The sequence below is a fragment of the Pygoscelis adeliae genome, unplaced genomic scaffold (assembly GCF_000699105.1).
Source record: "Pygoscelis adeliae isolate BGI_AS28 unplaced genomic scaffold, ASM69910v1 Scaffold126, whole genome shotgun sequence".
Lineage (NCBI taxonomy): Eukaryota > Metazoa > Chordata > Aves > Sphenisciformes > Spheniscidae > Pygoscelis > Pygoscelis adeliae.
In genome coordinates this window covers 1,478,309-1,499,877 of record NW_008824896.1, presented here as the reverse complement: position 1 = coordinate 1,499,877, position 21,569 = coordinate 1,478,309, and the positions used below count along the sequence as shown (strand labels likewise).

General features: G+C 38.6%; 1 protein-coding gene across 1 annotated transcript in view; it reads right to left on the bottom strand.

Annotated features, from left to right (window-relative positions):
* The window catches only part of HMCN1 (hemicentin 1), a 214,120-nt gene that overhangs the window by 130,425 nt on the left and 62,126 nt on the right, over positions 1-21,569 (bottom strand). Inside the window, exons 9-13 of the mRNA XM_009324659.1 lie at positions 20,346-20,466; positions 19,511-19,774; positions 19,099-19,243; positions 14,830-14,951; positions 8,837-9,112 (exon numbers count right to left, since the gene is read on the bottom strand). Coding sequence (XP_009322934.1) covers positions 8,837-9,112; positions 14,830-14,951; positions 19,099-19,243; positions 19,511-19,774; positions 20,346-20,466 — 928 coding nt within the window. The remainder of the gene's footprint in view (positions 1-8,836; positions 9,113-14,829; positions 14,952-19,098; positions 19,244-19,510; positions 19,775-20,345; positions 20,467-21,569) is intronic.

The following is a 21,569-nucleotide window of genomic DNA, read 5'->3' as shown; positions in this document are numbered from 1 at the left end:
TGAGTCACCATCCCTGGAAGTATTTAAAAGACGGGTAGATGAGGCGCTTAGGGACATGGTTTAGTGGGCATGGTGTTGTTGGGTTGATGGTTGGACTCGATGATCTTGGAGGTCTCTTCCAACCTTAATGATTCTATGATTCTATTTAAATGTATCTAGATCAAAAAAATACCATGTAAGAATGCAACCACTGCAGCAGTCTGCACATGCTTGTTGAAAATTTTTACACGGGTTTGATTTTTGTAAAATTTCACTTCCTCAAGACCTTACAGTAAACATCCAGACCCTCCTACATACACAGAGATACTGGCAGAGAACAGATGGAGCCCCATCCATGTGTCCAGTCTGTTCACAAGCAGTTCTCTGTAGTTGCAACCCATTCTTGTTAGCATCAATTAAAAGGGTCTGAGTTGACCTACTTGGGCTTCTAACTACCAAGATACTGCAAGAGCAGATGCTTATCACAAAGCCCTGTTTTTAGTAATACAGGAACTATAGCGATGGTGTGAAAAACTAATTCTCTTCAGACTGAAGGCCTGCGTGACCACAGTGATGTCTACGAATTCTTCTGTTACTGTGAGTTTTATGGATATGCCTTACTTTTTCCACGTGGAAACGTATAAATGGAAGTAAATGGCTTTGATCTCAAACTGTCTAAAAACCAACATTACGTTAGTGTCAAGAGTGCATACTAGGAAGGCACGGGGGGGTGGAAAAAATCTAACTCTACTATTATGATAGCTATTAACATGTGTCAGTAAGTGAGACAGGGACTGGGGTTATGCAGATACTGAAGAATTCCTCCCAGAGCATAGATTTCCACTTTGATGTCAGATCAGGCACAGAATTCACATTATATCCTATGTTATGAAATAATACCACAAATACACATAACCTGTCACTACATTCGCAAAAGAAATCCTTTCCATTCAGCTGATTTCTATTAAGTTTAAGTCACATTTTAGCAATATACATTGGAATTAATATTCAAATCAATTTTATACTTTTGTTCACAAGCCAAATGAAAGAAGTGTAGAAGAAAAATTGCACATAAACAGAAAAACTGACAAAGGCTCCTGTTTGAATAGCAAGCTGAGAACATATTTCTTACAGCATAAAGATCAAAACATTCAATAGGGATAAACAAAAAGTAGCCTTCAGCATTAACCAGCCAATCACATTAATCTGTACTTTTGACATCAACCAAGTGAACTTAATTAAAAGGAATACTGTCTTTGGACATTATCATCTTGCTTCATTCACTTAACTGCCAAGTTCCCACTGATCTCCTTCCCAATGCACCCTCAACCATGCAGAACTGCAGGGTGTGCCATCCTGCATCATCCCTTGCCCTGGCACTTTGCAAAGGTGACACTGCACAACAAACCACAGAAACATCTGTTTCCATAACTGCTTATACATTAGCTCAGGTAAAAGATACACTGCAGTAGCATTCATGGTTGCTTCTGTGAGACTCTCCACGAAGCTTCCAAGCACAAATTTAACTTCTATAGGGTGAAAGGGGGACCATTATTGGGATGATCTTGTTGTTCAGCCAGGGAGTATGCACAAGCTGCAATTTCACCAACTCCAACAGCACTCTTCGCTACTGCACGATAGAACAAGTTGATCTGCTGTGATATACTATGCAGCATCCACCCCAGCACTAAGAAAGTATGCTGTGAAAGTGTGATGGTGTGGGTCCCCCTCCCAGCCTGACCTTTATCTCCTGTAACACTGCTCAAGCGATAACCACCAGCGGTGGTCGTAATGGATGCATCTAGTCGTGATGGCTGCATCCAGCTCAAAGTGGATTTGGGAGACATAACACAATAGCCAAGGGTTAATTTGAGCCACGCACCCATCTAACCACAGTGCTAGTCAATGTAAACTGAAATCTGTGATCAGTATGCAAATATGACTGAGTCAATCTTCTTACCCCCATAAATAATGAGCAGCCCAAGAGCCCTTTGAGCCCTCCTGCATGGCAGTGGGCTACACGACAGGATCTCCCCTTGAGTAGGGATGCCTTTCAAGGTTACTCCTCGAGGTTGAGAGGTTCCTTGCCGCAACAGATCCTCAGTAAGTGATTAATACCTCGCTAAACTTTGTAAGCTTTGCTAAGATTATGTCTTAGATTGATTGTGCACATATAATCCTTTAGACGTAAACCGTTGACCAAGTCTGGGACTAAGTTTGGATCCAGCCGCACCTAGACTCCTCTAAGGGGAGGAGTTTAGAATGCAAGGGGGTCCTCTCTGAACCTCATGACTCAACAGGAGGGTCTCCCTAACAGTTTTGTCTGACCCTGTCCTCTATGCACTAAATACTCAAGTGTACCTTGCTATTGAATCTTCTTAAACCACTGTCGCATTTACTATTAAACTTTGTTAAATTGCTATATCAATCATTATATCAATAAACATATTGCTGCTTCTCTTACAAGTGAAGGGCATCACTCCATCTGCGACAGAAAGACAACAGGGGAAGGATCACCTATTTTCTCTCTGCAGCCAAAAGAACTACTTTCCAAAAGACATGCAGATATGCACTACAGTCGAAGTGTCTTCTCACCAAAGTTGTTTTTCATAACCTCCCTGCACTTCCTTGTAACTTGGCATTCATTGACCATATGCAGACTCTAACAGAAAAAAAATTAAGTGCATGATAAGTATTCACCAGCTGTGAACAAGAGGCCATAAAGGAAGCGTCTGACACCATACATACCACATGCCTGGCCTTTACAATGACCTCTCTGCAGGAGAAAGACCTGCAGAAAGAAAGGAAATGAGTTCCTTCCTCCTCATGTCCCTGTCCTGGGTTCGTACTCAGCCCTAGAAGTTGGTAGACTCAGGAAAAACCACTTGGTGAACACCTTTACAGATGAAAAAGTCAGGCTTCCTGCTCCAGCAGAGCAGTGCTGACATGCTGCAGATAAACAAACATCATCTTGGAAAAACAGTACTTTACAGAAAGTGAAATAGGGGACTTTGACCTCTGGAACTTAGTGGGTTCTTCTCAGGGGACGTGTCCCCATCTTCACATAAGAGAGACAGTTCACTTTATTGAAATGTAAATTGAACTTGTTTATGCTCCTATGCATTACCAAGGACTGCACAGAGCCCTCCTGGAAGGGTCACCAATCCAATGCCTTTCTTACAGCTACAAGTACAATACTTAATAGTTTAATTAATGATTTCCTTGTGCTTTTTATTAACTGTTGCAGTAACAGAGATCAGATATCCTGCAAGAAGCTAGTTTCCAAGAGATCCACATGGTATATTGCCTTGAACCAGAGGTTTGGGTAGGTCAGAAGACATCCAGGAGTACTGATTTCTAAGTATCTTATGGTTCCACTCCTCCAAAACTCCTCTTAGAAATCCTTCTAAAGGCCTACATTTTCTGTGAGAAAGCAGCAAGAAAGTAATGAGCAAGAAATCAAATGACAGAAATTAAGATACATGACACTAATTTCCTGTTTTATTTAATACCCTACTTATTTATATTTCATTAAGTTAGGACTTAAATTCTTTGAAGTAAGAACTCTTCCTACAATGCATAATCTGAATACTATAAAAAATTACAAAAGCTTAATCATCACTTATTTAGTTGAATTTGTGACAAGTTATCTAAAAGATACAGAAAATGTAAAGATATTTCTAGCTAGATGAAAGAGCTTTGTTTGTCCTGCTTTTGTACTGATCTGTAGAGGATCTCATCCAAAGAATATTATCAAAAGAAACCTCCCAAACAATAAATTCAGGCCAACTCATGAAATCAGGCCATAAGACTGATTGGTCTAATAACGCCACAATTTTTTCCCCATCAGTTCCCTTTCACCAAATGTAGAAAAGAACCTCTCGCAAACAGCAGCTGTGTGGAGAAGACAAATGAACTTGGGGATACTCATTAATTTTCTTGAGTGGCAGAGAACTCCACAGAGGCTGCTCGGGCCATTCCTGACCCTTCTGCCAACCTGCATTTCCTGTGCAAGAGGCTAGTTTCTGAAGAACAGCTTAATGACTATCATTGAGCCTGCTGTGAATGATAACTAGCACCTAGCAGACTGATAGGTACTGATTCAGCTTGCTTTCTTGCAAAGAATACTGACTTTTACATCAAAGAACATTGCTGAGAGTTCAACCGTTTTACTTCCTGCTCTAACAGGGGTGGAAGTGCCACAGTGATACCAGATTTGAGGTAATAACTTTAAAATATGCAGCCTGGAAAAAATATCAACTCATCTTCTCAGACAGTTCCAAATAACAGCCTAGAAAGAAGCACAGAAGGCACTAAACTGCTTTTCATTCTTTAGGACAGACACCGTGCATTTAATTAACTTTCTAAATTTGAAATAGCAAGAAAATCAGTAATACTTCAATTTTATTCACTTTCTTGTTTTCTCCATGTTTAAAGAACTCAGTACAGTATAACAAATTTCTCCTTGCCCATTATTACAGCATGTATCCATGTATCTAAGTGAATGTATTAAGATGTTTATTTCTGTATTATCTCTTTTCAAAGAAAAGAGCAGAGGAAATTCAGGGAGCAGAGCACTGGGTTATGCCAAGGAGGTAATTTACCTTTTGTCCATCTAGGCAGTCTCTTTCCTGGACTTATTCCAGATATAAACACATCCATGCATGAAAGTCCTATTGTATTCATTCAGTTCTGGTTTCTGCTCCTTGTCTGGGACATACCTGAGTATTACCATTGCTTTGGTTGAGCCAAGTCACATACATTGTCTCCTGGGCATTTTTTTTTTCAACCTGGATTTCAAGCTATTAGTTGGCTGGTAAGTGTCCACATCAGTTCCCTACAGTAGACAGCACACTTGCATCTTGTCAGGCTATATAGGTCCTGCTTTCCCCCGCTGCGCATCTAATGTAGTTGAATCTGTTTATATAGTAGGACAGTACTCATCACGTGTTGGCTTGACAAAAGATCACTCAGCAGACTTATTACAGCAATGACAATTCTTCAATGCCTAAAGTCAAACATACACTTTATTTCTTAATGTGGGCAGGTGGAACACATAATATGTACGCTTATTTCTTGCAGGTGCAGCTTAGGTGTTTCTAGCACTTAACTGCTAGTACAGATCACACTGAATTATTTAACAGTGCTACTTGTAAGCAGATGCTAGAAATGCCTTTCAGTTGTGATGGTGATACCAGACAGGCATTAAGCATTTTTAAATGTTCAGCAAATAAGCAGGTAAAGGAAACCCATCATGCTATGGACAGAACAGTAACTACAGCATGTAAGATTTTATTCTACCTGTACATTCAGATAAAGAAATACATCAGAATAGTACGCTGACCTGCATGCTGTTCATCAATGAGCTCAATGCACAGCAGCTGGCACTTCATTACCTTAGATGGCTCCCAGTAAGACAAATGTTCAGTGTTGCCTCACTTGTTCATCTACTGCTGGAATTCATCATATGCTGAGATTACTAAACTCAAACATCTACTCATCACCAACATAAACACAAGCAAAAGCTGTAAAAGTTTCTACATACTATACACCTGTGTTGTAGAGGCGAAAGACAGTTGCAATCATTAAAAGAAGTGCTTCATTGTCTACTCTTACTTACTCACACCAGAAAACATGCAAAGCCAAGACTACCATAAAATCACATTTAGCATCACCCAAATTTCAGGGATCTGAGTTTTAAGTGTGCATTTGAAATTCTTGGAGGGGTAAGGAAACAAAAAACCCACCACAAATCAATCTCTTCAGTATGCACACTGCTTCAGTTAAAAAAAAAAAAAAAAAAATCCATGCTTATGGAATTTCCCTCATCAGTGAGAAATGTATCACTGAAAAGTTTATAGGATCATCAATGTTTCACACTCCTGGCCAATCTCTAGCCTCACACGGCTCCAATATGCTCCTCCAGGCTTCTGATATATTTCTGAAGCATCTGAAAAAGTCGCGAATGGCCTTACAAATTAATTTGATGTTTCCATATAACACCAATCTGTTGGGAGGATTTGAGCAATTCACAGTATGCAGCCACCATTTAACAAGGTCCAAAGACGAGCGTGTATTTTAAAAGTTAATCATAGCACTCAATAAACACCAATACAATCCTAGAAGGCTTGAGAGCTTGTACTCCTTGAAATTTATAAAACTGAATTCAGTGACCTTTCAGGCTACTCTGAGCAGTGTATTGCCACTCCACAAACAGGCACAAGTTTTAAATGGGATCTTCATCTAGCTGTGCTCAATATTAACGTGGCACAATTAGTGACTTAGTATAGTATGTTCTTCTTAACACAGAAAACACAACCGGGGGAAAAAGTCATCTCATTCAAGATTTCAGTCTGTATTTGTACAGCTGCTGGCACAGAAATCAGATGAATGTTCTCTTTCAGAAACAGCAGCAACAAACTGAAAGCTTTCAAAACAAGGGTTTACTACAATCCACTTAAGCATGTAAAGCAGATGCCGGGTTATTTTTAGAGCTACCAACATTTGTTCTCTGCCTTAACTCCCACTCCAGAAAGAAAATGGGGATGAAAGCAGTGTTTATTCTCTTGTGATCCAAAATTCAGATATCTATATGGAACTGACCCAACAATAATAAAGGGCTTCAATATGAATTTAATTTGACATTCTGAATTACTTACAACTACACAAAGCATGAACCCATCTCAATCTATTAACAAGACTTCAAATTTCCTTCTTCAGAATGTTAATAATGACAACCCTATAAAGCTTTTGCTTCTTACATATAGTCAAATACTTTACTCTTTTTCTGCCAAAATATAAGTCGGTCTTTTGAATACTATTCTACACCCTAACAAGCACTACAGGTTGTACATGACAATCACACACCAGAGTACCTCCAGAAATCTGACAGAAATCATTTTGTCCAAGCAAACTAAAATGACCACAAATAATACTGCATACTACCATCCTGATACTATTCAGCTTCTGCACATAGCCATTTGAAATGCTGGCAGTGGATTACTTTTTCCAAACAAAAAGAGGCACTTACTGAAGAAATCTGAATTCAGCTGCAGCTTAGCATTTCCTATGTATTTATTCTGTTCTAAGCATCTTTCATCAAAAATGAAAGAAAACACAACTCAGACTCTCAACTAAGCCTGTTTAAACTGCCTAAGAGGGTTATCTCAGACATGTTTTAAAGCTGTTAGCAATACCAGTACCAGCCAAAACGTAATTCCCAACTATTTGATAGAATCATTCTACATATATAAGCGATTTGAAACTCAATATTCTGCTGTGGCAGCAGTAAACTTCTTTACTTCTGGAAGTTTTTTTTATAGTAAAGCTAATTTGGTCACTGTGTTAAAGCTCCCAGCTGGTATACAGACATTAGGGAAGAAAATCTAAATCCCAGGAAGAGATGAATGAGGGCAGGGGGTGCTTCTCTTGCTGCCTTTGACATGCTTGAATGAGTGTCTTGATGGAAGAGTCCAGCAGAATTTAAAACTAAGTTTTCCAAACGTATGGGGGTTGATGTTTTTGCATGGCTTTTTTCCTTCAGCCTTGCTAGAAATTTAAGTTATACCCTTAGATGGCTACAGCAGAGTTAATTCAAACAGATCAATGAAGAAACACTTCATTCTGCTGTATTTTGTAATAGATGCTACATAATTGATTGCACACCTACTTATTTCACCTTGGTAAACCAACATGCTCTTCCTATAAGAAAAACTACACCCCATTAAGTAAGTGTTACAAGTCCATTTCTGACCTTTCTCTGTTTTAGAGCACTTGAAGCCAGGCAATTCCATTGAATTTTTCTTTTTTTCCATAATTCTAAGTCTTCCATCAGTTAAAGTACTAGAATTACAGCAGCAAAGTTAATGAAGCTACCCACTCTGCACAGAATATGACTCAGTATCATCAGCAAGCAGAAATCCTGTTGGAGTCACCTACAAGTAGACAAAATAGTTTTCTTTCTAAAACATTTTGAGTTCTGTCTCTTCTTACCCACAGATGGGCAGCTAGGAACCAAAGTTTCAAACCTCCTTGTGACGAAGGGCAAACAGAGAAACCTGCAGTATTTTCAAATTTTAAAAGGATTTGCTCCAAGACGAATTACTGCATTTATACATATTTTTTGGAAATTTGTTCCTGGTATGAAGCAACAGCACAGATCTAGACCTTGTTTGGTCTCACCCATGCTGTCTTTTACAGTTCTGACATTTTTTAAGTCCTTGCCTTCATAAAATCTAGCCCTTCATAAAATCGTGATTAGTTCTTAGCTTGTATTGACTGGCACTATAAAACAGATACATGACACATAATACACAGAAAACTTAGACGTACTATTCTGTTATAAAGAGATATAAAATAATCCAGATGAACACAAAAACTTTTACCAATTTATCTACAACACATATATAACTATAGTTATAGTTTCACTGAAAAAATAAGAGTAATCCACACAGCCAGCCTGTAACTTTTCTCAAAGTAGAGCTTGGCTACAAATTTTGGGGAGTGGTGTGTGCGTGTGTAGCTATTTCTGTGCTCTACTCTTTAGGAGACACTAACAACAAAACTACCTCAGGCTCCATTCACCTGTACAGCAGTTAAATCGGCAGTTACAGGAGGAGGATCAAAGCACTGCTCAGAGACACACAGCACAAGGCAGTCTCGCAAAATGAGCACTAGTGCTGTTTGTTTTAAAATGGCAATGGGAGTCACCAGGGAAGAACTACATAAGGTTCTGTCAGCCTCCAAGTGGTTTTAACAGGCATGAATAAAATACAAAAGTTACTAAGAGAGACAGCTCACAAGATAAAGAAAATATAAACCATGACAGAGTAAGTTTAACATGCAGTTTACTCGTTACCTTGCACTGTAAGGAAGACTGATGCTGTGGTAGATCCACCTTCATTAGAAGCAATGCAGTTGTACTTGCCAGCATCCGTGAGCTTTACAGTCTTCACCTCTAAAGACAGGTTGCTCATCATCCTTATTCGCAGGGGCTCCTTAAGCCTCACATCCCTGCCATTTCTCTGCCAGGTGAGATTGTAACGCACTGTGCTTAAAGTTAGGCAGGTCAAGATGGCCCCTTCACCAGGGACAACCGTGACATTATTAGGGACCTGAATCATGGGTGGAGGCTCTGCATAAGAACAACAGAATAAAGAACAAACTTATAAGAGAAAAAGATTTGAGAACCTTTGCTTCATTTGTGGATTCTTGATAAACAACTTCAAGTAAACTTTAGTGTTAAAAAAAGAAGTAATATTGGTTTAACATTTAGTTTCATTTCACATTGCTGAAGCCATGAAACAGAAGCCAGGGCAGCGTCCTCATTACCTGATGCTAAGCTACCTGACAGGAGCTTACATCACAATAACACACCTGATTTAGGACAAAACTATTGTATCATGTAGGATGAAAGACCACATCATGTGTGAGAGAGCACTGTGTTCTTTGAGTTTATCATGCACTGGGGTAAGCCAACAAGAGGTCGGAGCGCCACAGCAACAGAAGAGATGACCGCCACCAGGTCTCAGAGCCTTATCTCTGACTGAGGTGTGACTACACATGGTGGAATCTGAGCTATGCACTACATTTTTACAGGCTTGTATATGAAAAAAACATGTTACTAGCAAGCTCTTCTAATAGCAACAATGAAGCCAAGTCAACAGCTGCTCTATGCACCATTATTAAGTTCTTTTCATGACTGTTTCTAGAAGGGAATATGGAAGGAGAGAGCATCTGTTCCCATAAGTTTATCTGATCAAGGACCTTGTCAAATGGGATAAGGAAAAGGGGAGGTAATAAACACAGTATACAGAGACACAGATCTGACAGACGAACAATAGCACAGACAATGACAAGAAACAAACTTCATCATGCTAACTGATGGGCTTTCGAGAAGCTACGAGCATCATTTCAAAGAGGAGCCAACCTGGACTTTGCAACTGATAAGGACACAAACCTGGGGGTCCCAGATATGGCGGGGGAGGAAGGGAGGCAGAAGCTGTTGAACTATGCAAACTGATAAAGGAATATGCCGGGGAAGTGAATCAGGGAGGAGCAATGGAATGAGTAGGCAGAAAGGGGCATAAAAGGGGCCTATTGCATGTAAAACATCGCCAGTCAGTACTCTTGTCCAACTGAGCCCTGCTCCTGATCACTCACCACAGTCTGTCCTGTCATCTTATTAAATCTTTTTCTAACTCTCTCTCTGTGTAATCTCACTCCCTATCCCTTCTGTGCATGTCCTGCAAGGACTAGGTGCCAGCTACTGTGGGGACCAGTGTGAGTGGACAGGGTGCCAGCTACTGCAGTCAGACCAGGGGGTGTAGGCACCCTGGGCCTGTGGTGTCAGCTACTGGAGGGGCTGCATTCTGAGTACCAGCTACTGGAGCAGGCAAGGATCTCGGACAATTTTGTACTTTCCCCAAACCATGTGCACGTAAAGGGTGTGCGTGCAGTTTGTTAGCAAATTTCAAGCTGGAACAGCTGGCAAGAAGCAGGTTAAGAGGGCCCAGGACCTTGGCAGGGATACTGTGGGGACAGAGGGCCCCTGCCAATACTCAAGGGATCTGCAAACGTGCACATGGCTCTAGAGCACAGTGCGTATGTGCTCTCACTAGTGAGCTTCAATCCTTACCAGCCAGGGAGGAGGAGGGGAGTTGGCTGTCCCATACTTTATGCAAGTCCTGTGTGTAGCTGCTGTTGAAGGCAGCACCTTGTCTGTGGCAGTCTGTGGAGCCAACTGTGTCAGTGTCCTCTGTGTGTCTGTGACACATGCTCAGCTTCATTACTGACAAATTTGCAAACAAGAAAGCAGTAGCAGTGTCCATGGGTCTGCAACAGAGACCCTCAGGTCGCTGGGCACATGGGGCTGAGCTCCAGCAACCAGGCAGGAGGAATTCCTAGGCTGGAGCTGCAGCAACTTACAACATCCCTTAATAGTTTCCACTCAAATCTTAGGTAATTTCATTATCTTTTCCTTCCTATCTGTACATATTTTATGTTGTAACTTCCACTATTTGTTATTATTTGCTTTCCACTCTACTCATCTGTATACTATCACACTCCTGAAAGAAAGCAGCTGCAATAATTTTGTACCGGAATTAAACTTTGAAACCACAGATGCTTAAAATAGAAGCAGTCATCCTGATCCTTCTTGATATATCACTGATAAAGGAGGCAACATTTAAATGTTAGAGAAAGAAAATACACTATGTATCACTTTATGCATTCCCATTAAAAACACATATATATTCCATTTGTTTTTCCCCAGCCTGGTTCTTGAAAAAAGAAAGATCTGCAATGAATAATATTCTGAGTGGGATGCTTTAGCAGAAATAAGACAGCTGTAAGAGCAAGACCAAATCTTTATCAGTACACACCAAAAAACAATTATCCTAAGAAAAGCAAGGATAACAGGGAATAAAAAAAAAGTCTGTATTTATTAAGGGTGAAAGTTACTCCTAAGCTCAGAGCCAACCATAACTCCTCCTCACTTAAGTCTCATGTGGGGTCTCAGATGAGGTTCACAAGCTTTATGCTAGATCTCTGCATAGAAATGAATCACTCATACACTCTGCAGGCTGGGTGTGCAGCTCTCCTTCCCTATAAACACTGTCCCTAACAGCAATCACCCTCATTACCAAAGCTGTGTATGTTAACATATGCAGAGGAGAGTCAAGAAAAGCTAGACTTGCTTACTGAGAATGGAGTTTCTCCCCTGCACTTTAGGTTTTGGTTTGTTTGGGAGAAACGACAAATCTTCTAATGCTTTCCATGGGCATATCACCAAGTATGTAACTTAAAGAAACTTAGAAAAGAGAGAAATGAAGGCCAGTACAGGACTAAAATCCCCATCTTTTGAATGTCAGTCCAGTGGGGCATGACATCTTTTGGATTACACCAGCCTCTTACCACAATAGTGCAAATACATAGCAATCCCCCAGCCAAACTGTAAGCTGAATCCCCTGTATTCAGAGCGCTTCAGTTAAGGTGCCTGCACAAGCTAACAAGCCATTTGACATTTTAAAGATTTAATACTAGTAAGACAAAGTCAAACTCAAGTGTTTGTTTTTTCTGAAACTAGAAAATGTTGACATAGTTCCAATACCTTTTACACCACAGTTGACAAAATGGATTATCTGTGATACACTGTCTGTCAGCTGGGCAAACTAAGAATACTTGAAAAGATTGTTTACTTTGCTTAAAGAAGAAATTTCAAGTAATTTTCTTTCAAATATTTGTACACAAGGATTTCAAAGCATCTCCCTCACATTAATCCTCTGCATGTCTCAGAACAGAACTAATTGCTCATGTTTACATAGTGAGTCAGTCTCAGTCGATCTGTCAGTACTCTGTAAATTAGAGGATATGTGAATTTTTCCCCTCATCACTCTTGACTTTCAAGTGCTACCAATATCACAAGAAAAAAGTTAGGATTCTCTTTCAGTTTTCTCTGTGAGGAGGAGGATGGTTGCAACTTCCAGACCAAGAATCTTTTATGTCCACAATTTCTGGGGCAGAATATAACAGCTTCTTGTCCTCCAAAACATGGTTTGAAACAAGCATGTGGGAATACCCTATCCACCTGAAGGATTTTCATAGCCAAAATATAAAAAAGTGCTCTAGACCTAGGACGTGGGTAAGTATTGATGTTACTGTTCTATTCTACTCAGGTACTTTGTGTGACTAAAAGGATGTTCCTCTCCTCAAATTTACCACTTGGTGTAAGAGGGCTGTTTCTCTACAAACTTTGCCTTGCATGGAATCAATATCACACTGATTTCTTTGGATTTGCTCATACTGCAGTGAGAGGAACATCTTTGCCTGGAAAAGAGAAGGTGAAGGGATATATAGTCACCCTCTTCAACTACTGAGTGGGTTGTTTTAGAGAATACAGAGTTAGAGTCTTCTCAGCGCACACACACACAAAAAAAGGATGAGAGTCTGGTCATAATACGCAGCAGGGGAAATTCTGACTAGACATGCGAAGTATTTTCCTAGTGGGGGTAGTTAAACACTGAAGGCTGCCCATAGAACTTATGAAATCTCTATCCTTGGGGACATTCAAAGTTTGATTGGACAAGTTCCTGAGAAATGCAATCAAGCTTGGAAGTTAATTCTGCTTGGAGCTGTGAGTTGGACTAGGTAACTTCCAAAGGTCCTTCCAGCCTGAATTGTTTTGTGATTTTATGATTCATAATCCAGGTTAACTAACCTGAATTAGCTACTACAAGAGATAAAAGACAAGACAACTTCGATTTCAAGCAGTTATATGAAACCCTGAGGCTGAATTCAAACTGCTGTTCTGAGCTCTACTATCCTCACTGCCACTGTAAATTAATTGACTCAGCTCCAGTGTTTTCCCCCAGTCAAGAGCAACAACTTACACTTCTGCATGACAGATGTCTGACCAACACAAACAGAAGGCTATATAGAATGGATTTTTGTTTCAAAACAGAAATTATTTTTCCCTTTCCCTCAGACTGCATTGCAATGGTGAAAAATTAAGTGACAAAATTTGCTATAGTATGAACAGGGTTTTCATCCACCCACATGCATAAATAAGCTTTTCTTAATTTTTCCTGCAGGTCATCTTCCTGCAGAAGACCTCTACTGTCTGCTGAAGCAGTTCAAGACCGTGCCTGTTTTTATGTTTTCTCCATCTGTGTTTGGGGTTCATCTTGGTTTACAGTTACTTAAACTAAATTCCTCTGATAGAGTAAAAGGATTAACTTGGTGAAGTAAAGCATGTTGTTTTACCTTGGGAAACATTTCTAGCTGATCTGCAATTGAAACTCTCAACATCGTAATCTGCAGGCAATAACCAACGTCCAAGTGTCCCAGCGGTCAGATTGACAGGTACACAAGCAGCACAGCTTTACATTTGCCTTCACAGAAGGCCAACTATACCCTCTCCCTTTCTCCCATTTTTATGTCCAAAGCTTGACCAGGATGACGCTATTCACTTTTCAGGAAGGATTCTCTTATCACAACTAACTTTTAGTAATAATTAATGGGTCAACCATTTAGCGCCCCAAGTCTGAATAGATCATTAATTTACATAGGAAAATTCCCTCTCCCTGAGCAAGTGGAATATCAGTGCTTTATGCTTTGAAACTGCTTTAACACGTAAGGCACACCAACTCATACTAAACGGATGATCAGATTTATAACTAGTTGTCCTTTAAATTGAGATTTTTATGAAGTTAGGAAAATTATAAATTAAATAAAACAAAAGACAGTGATTAAAATTATCTATTGGACAGATAATGATTGCTAGCCATTTTGGGGCTAGCAATCAAATACTACTGTTTATTCAAAATTATCTTTGTGATTAGCTCAATTTATTCCTCATTTAATTTTACTTCCTTCATCCTAGTTATTCACTTTTAAAAAATTCAAGGTAATAGATGAGAAAAGATTTCCAACAATTTACTGAATCTTGTTTAAAAAAAAAAGGCAGAAAACTTTTGAATGCAGCTTTCATAATTCCTCATCTATCAAATAACACATACAATCAAGTAAATATAAAATTGCTACAGCTTGAAATAAAAATGAGAACAATTGAAATCTGAGATTTCAATTTCTGCTTCTACAGGCCATATCTATTCTGCAAGTCCAACTGACAGTGGGAACTAATTAAAACAAATCAAATGTTAATATCTAAAACAGGTGTGCTGAATAAACATCAGAACACTTGTATACATGGGTGAGAAAAAACACATTAATTAAAAATATACTTAGAACTGGAAATGTATTTTATTGTCCCCAAGTGCCATTGCTCTCTGTTAAATGTTCCAGCACAATGTATTACCATGCTTCAGCGTCAAAGGATGGACTACTACCCACCTGATACATCCAGAAACGTCTGTGCACGTCCAGCTCCTGCACTGCTAGTTGCCATACATTCGTAAAAGCCTTCATCAGACAAGGAGACCTTGGCAATTTCCCAACTCATACTAGATGATTCTCTGGGGGAAAAAAGGGCATACTCACTAATCATTCCTAAATTATTCCTAAAGGAATCAAGAGGTACAAGAACTTGGTTTCCTGACTACAGACATAGGAGATTTTCACAACAATTAAGAGGAAAAACAGACCCTCTGATGAATCAAATTGGATCTAGCTTTATGAATTTTATTTAAAGAAACTATATATACACTGTCAGGCTTTTTATAAGTGTTAAGAAGTGTAAGTTCCTGCAGAATGTCTCATTTGCACATCTACAAATATGCTTTTAACATATGTCAACAGTTGTCACACAATAACTAAACCCACTGTATTTGCAGTCATTCACTCAGCTGCTCGTACTCTATTGATATATTTACTACCTGAGAAAATACCTTTCCTTAATACCAACAAGTTTCTATGTAGAGCCAGTATGTGGTACCAAACCTGTGGCTCTTACTAGCATGAGTAACAAGGGTTCATCCTCTCAGCATGAGCTCTTCAAATTCCCAGGTACAGGTAGGGGCTACACATAAAGGAGGCCCTGTCCTTTGCCAGATATAATCTACTTTCCCCCCTCCATATGCAAATCCACTATTAGGTTCATATAGTGGAGGGGGCAACATCTACCCTACTAGAAGATGACTACATCCAGGCAGCTCTCTTTGTACTTTTTAAACTGCAGGGACTACCTCCATGCCAAACATTTACAGTCCAGCAAAATGTGAAGTACCCGTATGAAGATGATGCCAACTTCTGCTCTGCCGGCTGCACCTCTAAACCTATGACTGGCAATAACTATAATAGTCCAATATTCTGTACATTGATTGCCCAGCCATACAAAAATTAAACAGTGCAACACATACAGAGACAGAATTGATGGATTCAGGACTGAAAGTTGAGGGTGGGGTACAGAGGAGATGTGAGCAAGAGAATATAAGAGGAATCCAGATAAATACTTGGAGTTTTTCTATAAATCGCAGCAAGGGCAAAGCTGATAGGCAATAATACCATATATATATATCACATGCAATGTTAAAGTCAAGAGGAGAATAAAAGTGTAACTACATTGACTGGTGGTTACATGTGCTTAAGAACAAACACTCTTACAGCTTCTCAAGATTCAAAACCACATTTTATACAACGAATGGTGCAGACACACAGATGATGACATAAATGAGCAAAACAGTGGTTCTTATGCAGTATCCCAGTGCTCCCTGTGGCCTGTTGTTACTGGCATATAAACAAAGCTGATGAGTGCTAAAATATCCATGATAGCTTTGGCAAGTAATTGCCACATTATGGGAAAAAACTAAATTAGTGAACCCTTTGTCTCTTTTGTTTGTCTGAATAGATTGATTTATCAATCCCTAAAGGATACAGGAAGAACAAGAGAAAGACTTGGAATATGTGTGAAAGTACAATGCTGTAGCAACTACACCACAAATGAAAACAGTATATAGTGACCTTAAATGGCTTCCTACTTACTCTCTCTTACATCGTGCTTATTCTAGATAACCTAATATATCATATATAAAATCTATGACATTTTACAGTGCAATGCTGGCAAATGGAAATGGCAGTTAGCTGCCAACTCTAAAGAATAAGGTAGTGTTTCTTCCGAGTGAAAATTGAGAAACTTCTCTTTTTCATGGAAAGTATGTTAAAAGTGAAGTTATGCAATCCTATTTTTCTTCATTCCTGACTTTTGCTATACACCACATGTTAAACATGGAAGCCTTGAGAACAGAAGCATAAAAGGAAATGTATTCAGAGAGGAAAAGCTTGGCAGACAGAGACCTGCGGTGGTCTATTAAAAAAAAAATTAAATACAACAATGGCAGCAATTAATAATACACACCTCAAGGCATCTGCTGCACACTTTGGCACTGACTCTAAAAAGCAGTAACTGCACACAACTCTTTGCAACATGTGTTACCAGGATAACTCTGCACCTTTCAGCATCAAGTCATTTATTTACCCAAATCATTTTACAATATATGCAATTTGCTGATCAAGCTACTTATCTAGTCAGTTTGGAAAATACAAACATACTCCCTTAGCCAAGTTGCAAAATCCAAAGACCAAATCACATCCTGGTTATTAGTTACTGTAGAAACCCTGGCAGAGAGCACAGTGATACTCACGTTATTGGTCACACAAACCACCACACACTATATCACATTTTCACTTAGAAAGTTACCAGCAGCAGGCTGTGGCTGACACAAATGAACAAAAACCCAAGATTCACTCGTACCGCACTAGTTAACACATAGCTTGGAGGCTTCTATTCTGCATGGTTTAGCAAATCAGATACTAGACTTGACTAACAACCACAAATATCAGTTGATTCAGTGATTTTTTTTTTATTATTATTATTTGTTAACTAAATGGATTGCCCTTATCGGAATTTCACACATTATTTTTGCAGTTTCTGTCCTTTGCAGGGTTGGTGGGATCTGCCATTTATAATACAGAATGAATTTTAAAGACACATTAGTGCTCAGTTCCCACTGATTTCCCACTGGAATGAGGTGCTTAACTACTGTTCTTGGTCTCTTAAATCAGACTTGTCAGAAATATACTAGGATATTAATCAAAATCCAAGTTTTCTTACTAGATGACCACAGGATGCAGAAATCTAGAAAAACAAAGCTGTTGCAATTTTAGAGAAATTTCTTTTTCTTACACATTACTCATTTAAAATTAAGAATTATTATTACAGCTGATAGTACCTCTGGAATCAAAGTTTAAAAAATTTTCAAAGTACATTTACTTCAAGAACTCTTAACCTGTATTTATTCTAATGGTACTTTCACATAGACAACTATCATGCTAGAACTATAATATTCAACTTATAAACCATTTACTTTTTGAAATAAGTATTAAAAAAAAATTGAGTAAAGATGACATCTTGTCACCAAAACAAAACTCATTCAAACTCATTCAATGCAGAACAATAATACAGCTCAAATCTGCATTAAACTAGTAAGCTGGACAAATCTTGTATGGAACTTCACTACTAATAAAATGCAGACAAGCCAAGCCGAATTAGATCCTATTTAACTGTGATCAATAATATTTGGCTTGAGATATATTTTGTTACATTAACTTGGATGATCTGTTCATTCATCTGGTTTGTAATACGAAAATGAAAAACGCAGCCCAATCAAAGGTGCTGGATATGTGAAAAGCAAGGAGTAGGAGTGTGTGGTTTGATAACTAAAGAATGGAAAAAATTACATAGCTGCTAAAGTATGTGCCAGGGTTGACTAAATGTAAATGGCACCTCATTAAAGAAAGAAAGAAAAAAAAAAAGAGCTGCAGCATTTCACATTGCCAACAGTGTACAAGGGAGCTTCAGAATTTATTTATTTTGGTAGTCATGTACTTGCTATTGAGTGCTAGAACTCAGCCTTCAGTCTTCTCCTGAAATGCTTGAGGCTTTACAAGAGGCTAACAGAGGCTGCCGACGCTGATTTCTAGTACATACTTCCCTTTTGTTTTCAACTACCAGAATTACAAGATGGACTTTATGAGTACTTTAATTTGTTTGTAATTTTTTTTTATTCTTATCTCATTCTGCAGAGAAAGAGCATGCAATCCATTTTCTATGCAGAAATCTGAAGAGCCTTCTGATATATTCAGTATAAGTTTTCCTATTTTGAGAGATTTTCTGAAAAGGAAAGTTTTCTAGGGTAGATCATAGGACATACTTCTAGGGCATCCATGAAAGGCCATTAAAAATAACGCAAATTAATGTGTGTTACATAATCATCTAATGTATCACTGGGGGGAGGGGGGAAGGGGTGTGTTCCAGGAAAAAAACTAGTTACCAATCTACTTTACATAACTTTTAAAAAAATGTAAATTAAAAGCATTCACCTTCTAGACTTTTAGACCAGTTTATCATAATTTAAGAGCATACATTTGAGGAGGATTTTGGCCAGAACCATATAATCTCATCATCTACACAGAGCGTACACCCTCCCCAAACATGCATATATTATAAATCTCTCCATAGAATATAGCCTCCCTAATGAATATCACCAAAAATAACAGAATGGAAGTAATAGGATATAAGCAGTATATAATAGTAAATAATAAATAGAAATCATAGGCTATAAATAGGAAATAAAACAGTACTGGAAAAAAAAAGTCACTACTTACTTGAAGAACTGATCCACTCCTAGTTTTACTCCATTTTTAGTAAAACGCTGAGTAAAAGGTATAAGACTTTCTACGTGGCAAGGAACAGACCCTGGCTGTAAGTAATATCCTGGAGTCTTGGTGGGCATTGTAACTTTTGGAGCATCTGAAGAAACCAAATATTCCCCAAAAGATTATTAACAGCTACTAACATATATCCTATCTTTTCCTTTTAATGAAAGCAAATTCAATTTCTGGTAAAGTTATACTGAGTAGATAATAACATTAACTTGTCCATCACAATCTAGAGATAGAACTTTGGAAGGAAACAGTACAGAAAGTGCTTGTGTAATTTAGAAGAAGATATTAGATGTCAATTTTAACTGATTCAGATATGACAAATGTACATTCAATTCAAGTTAAAATCTCTTACCAGGAGTAATACTAGAAAATGAAACACTCGAAACTCTCTGAAAAAGATAATCATCCTTGTCATAGCCCATTATTTTAACAAAAAAGGCTTCATCTGGTGGAATGAAGTCAGAAATATTCCACAGTCCGTAGGGCTTTCTGTCAGGATAGTATTTCACAGGCAAAGTCTTAAGAAGTTCTCCTGTAATACTCAGAAGTTCCAGTCGGTCTACTCTAGCTGGAAGAAAGATCCCTGTGGTATTTAGCAGCACGAAAGTAGGAATCCCTAGAAAAACAGAAATATGCTATTTTAAGTGCTAAAAAAAATAATTAAAAAAGGAAAGGTTAAATTCCATATGTATGGCCCACTACCCCATGAATGCACCATTCAGTTCCAACCTTTACTTACTAAGTAGCAAAAAACTAAGTTGTGCAAAGCTGTGCTCTGCTTATTAGCTGTCAGGAGACACAGCACTGATTAGGGTTTAAATTACCAATTTCTAACAGGTGTTTCTGAAATAGCAGCCTCTTTATTAACTCCTCACCATGCTCTAGAGCCAAAGGCTTTTTCTGAAGCTCCAAAAGGAACAGAAACAGAGTTGCAATTTTGAGGCATTTCATAGCTAAAAAAAAAATCTGGATTTGTGGGACATAAAAAAACAAGCTAATACAAAAAAATACCATAGTGTGATAAAACAAGAACATTGGTTGCTCTCACACATTCTAGGCCCAAGAACCAACCAACAGTGGCCCCAGATTTATCACAAAGTTCACCAGAGAGATCGTGATAAAATTCTACTTGCTTTCGGGGGCCCAAAACCAGTTATTGTTTAGCATGGAATAAAACGGAAACGAACCTTGCACTGGTCTGCTGGATGTTTTTTTAAAGTCTAATGTTGACTTCCTAGAAAACCCAGCTCGAAAGTCAATAGTGCTGAGACCTGTGATCCGAACAGAGTGCCTTCCACTGCTCGAGGTCTGAAAAAGCAACAGAGTGAAAGACCATGTGCATAATTAGCATTTCAGAAATTGCAAAGTTTCTGATCCATCCACTGAGTTCAGTAGATAGACTTCAGCTTTCATTAAAAACAAGACAGAAAGGCGGCTTATGTCAAAATTTGTAAGTAAAAACGCCTCTAATACAGCTTTACTTTTAGATACTGGACACTACAATTGCAGTATCAGCAAAAAGAGCCAATTTGTGTCTGAGGTAAATCACACAAGATCAACAACTACTTGTCACATGCCAGTGACTGCAACGGGAGACTGTCTGGAAGTTAGCATTTTGACCATTATAAAGTATATTACAAAATAGTAAATGAAACAGAAGTCAACAGAAAAAAAAAATAGTGTAAAATTTTTGCTGATAATATATATAAACAATTTATTTCCAGTGCTACAATAATTTATCTTACCTTTTTATTTATTAGTAAGTTCCCTTCTTAAATATACACAAAACTAATTTTACCCATGAGCCATATGCAAACATCATAGGCACTGCATATCATGAAACAAGTGGCAAGTACAGACCAACCTCAATCAATACTGTATATTAAAGGTTCTTCTCTTTCCCAGCCAAGGTCTTAGTTGGAAAGCAGAGGATGCAGAAGTACCTCTCACCTCTATTCTCCACTACCCACACCCCCACCTTGTCTCTTCTGGTTGAATCAGCAAAAAAACAAATCACAAACAACCCCCACCCATCCACCCACCCTTGAAAAGCCTTAGCTTTATGTTGCTTGAGGGTACAGTAGCTTTTATGCAAGTCCTCAATCCTACAGTAGTTTTGTTTTTCTTCTTCAAGTTACTTTCTATCATTCAATGCTGAGAAAGAAAAGGACAACTGCTACTTGCCAAGAGTGCACAAGAACCCAGGGCTTTTTGTCCTCACCTACTTCCACAACATTCAGGTGTTAGGAAAAAACAAAACAAAAAAACCCCACCACTGCACTGAGCATGGAGGTAGATTTTTACAGACTTAACAATAACAAACCCATGGACAATTTCAACCACAACAGCAGGAAAGAATAAAGATTCAAAACGCTGTGAAGAGTGCTATCTAAGCCATATTATCCCAAGAT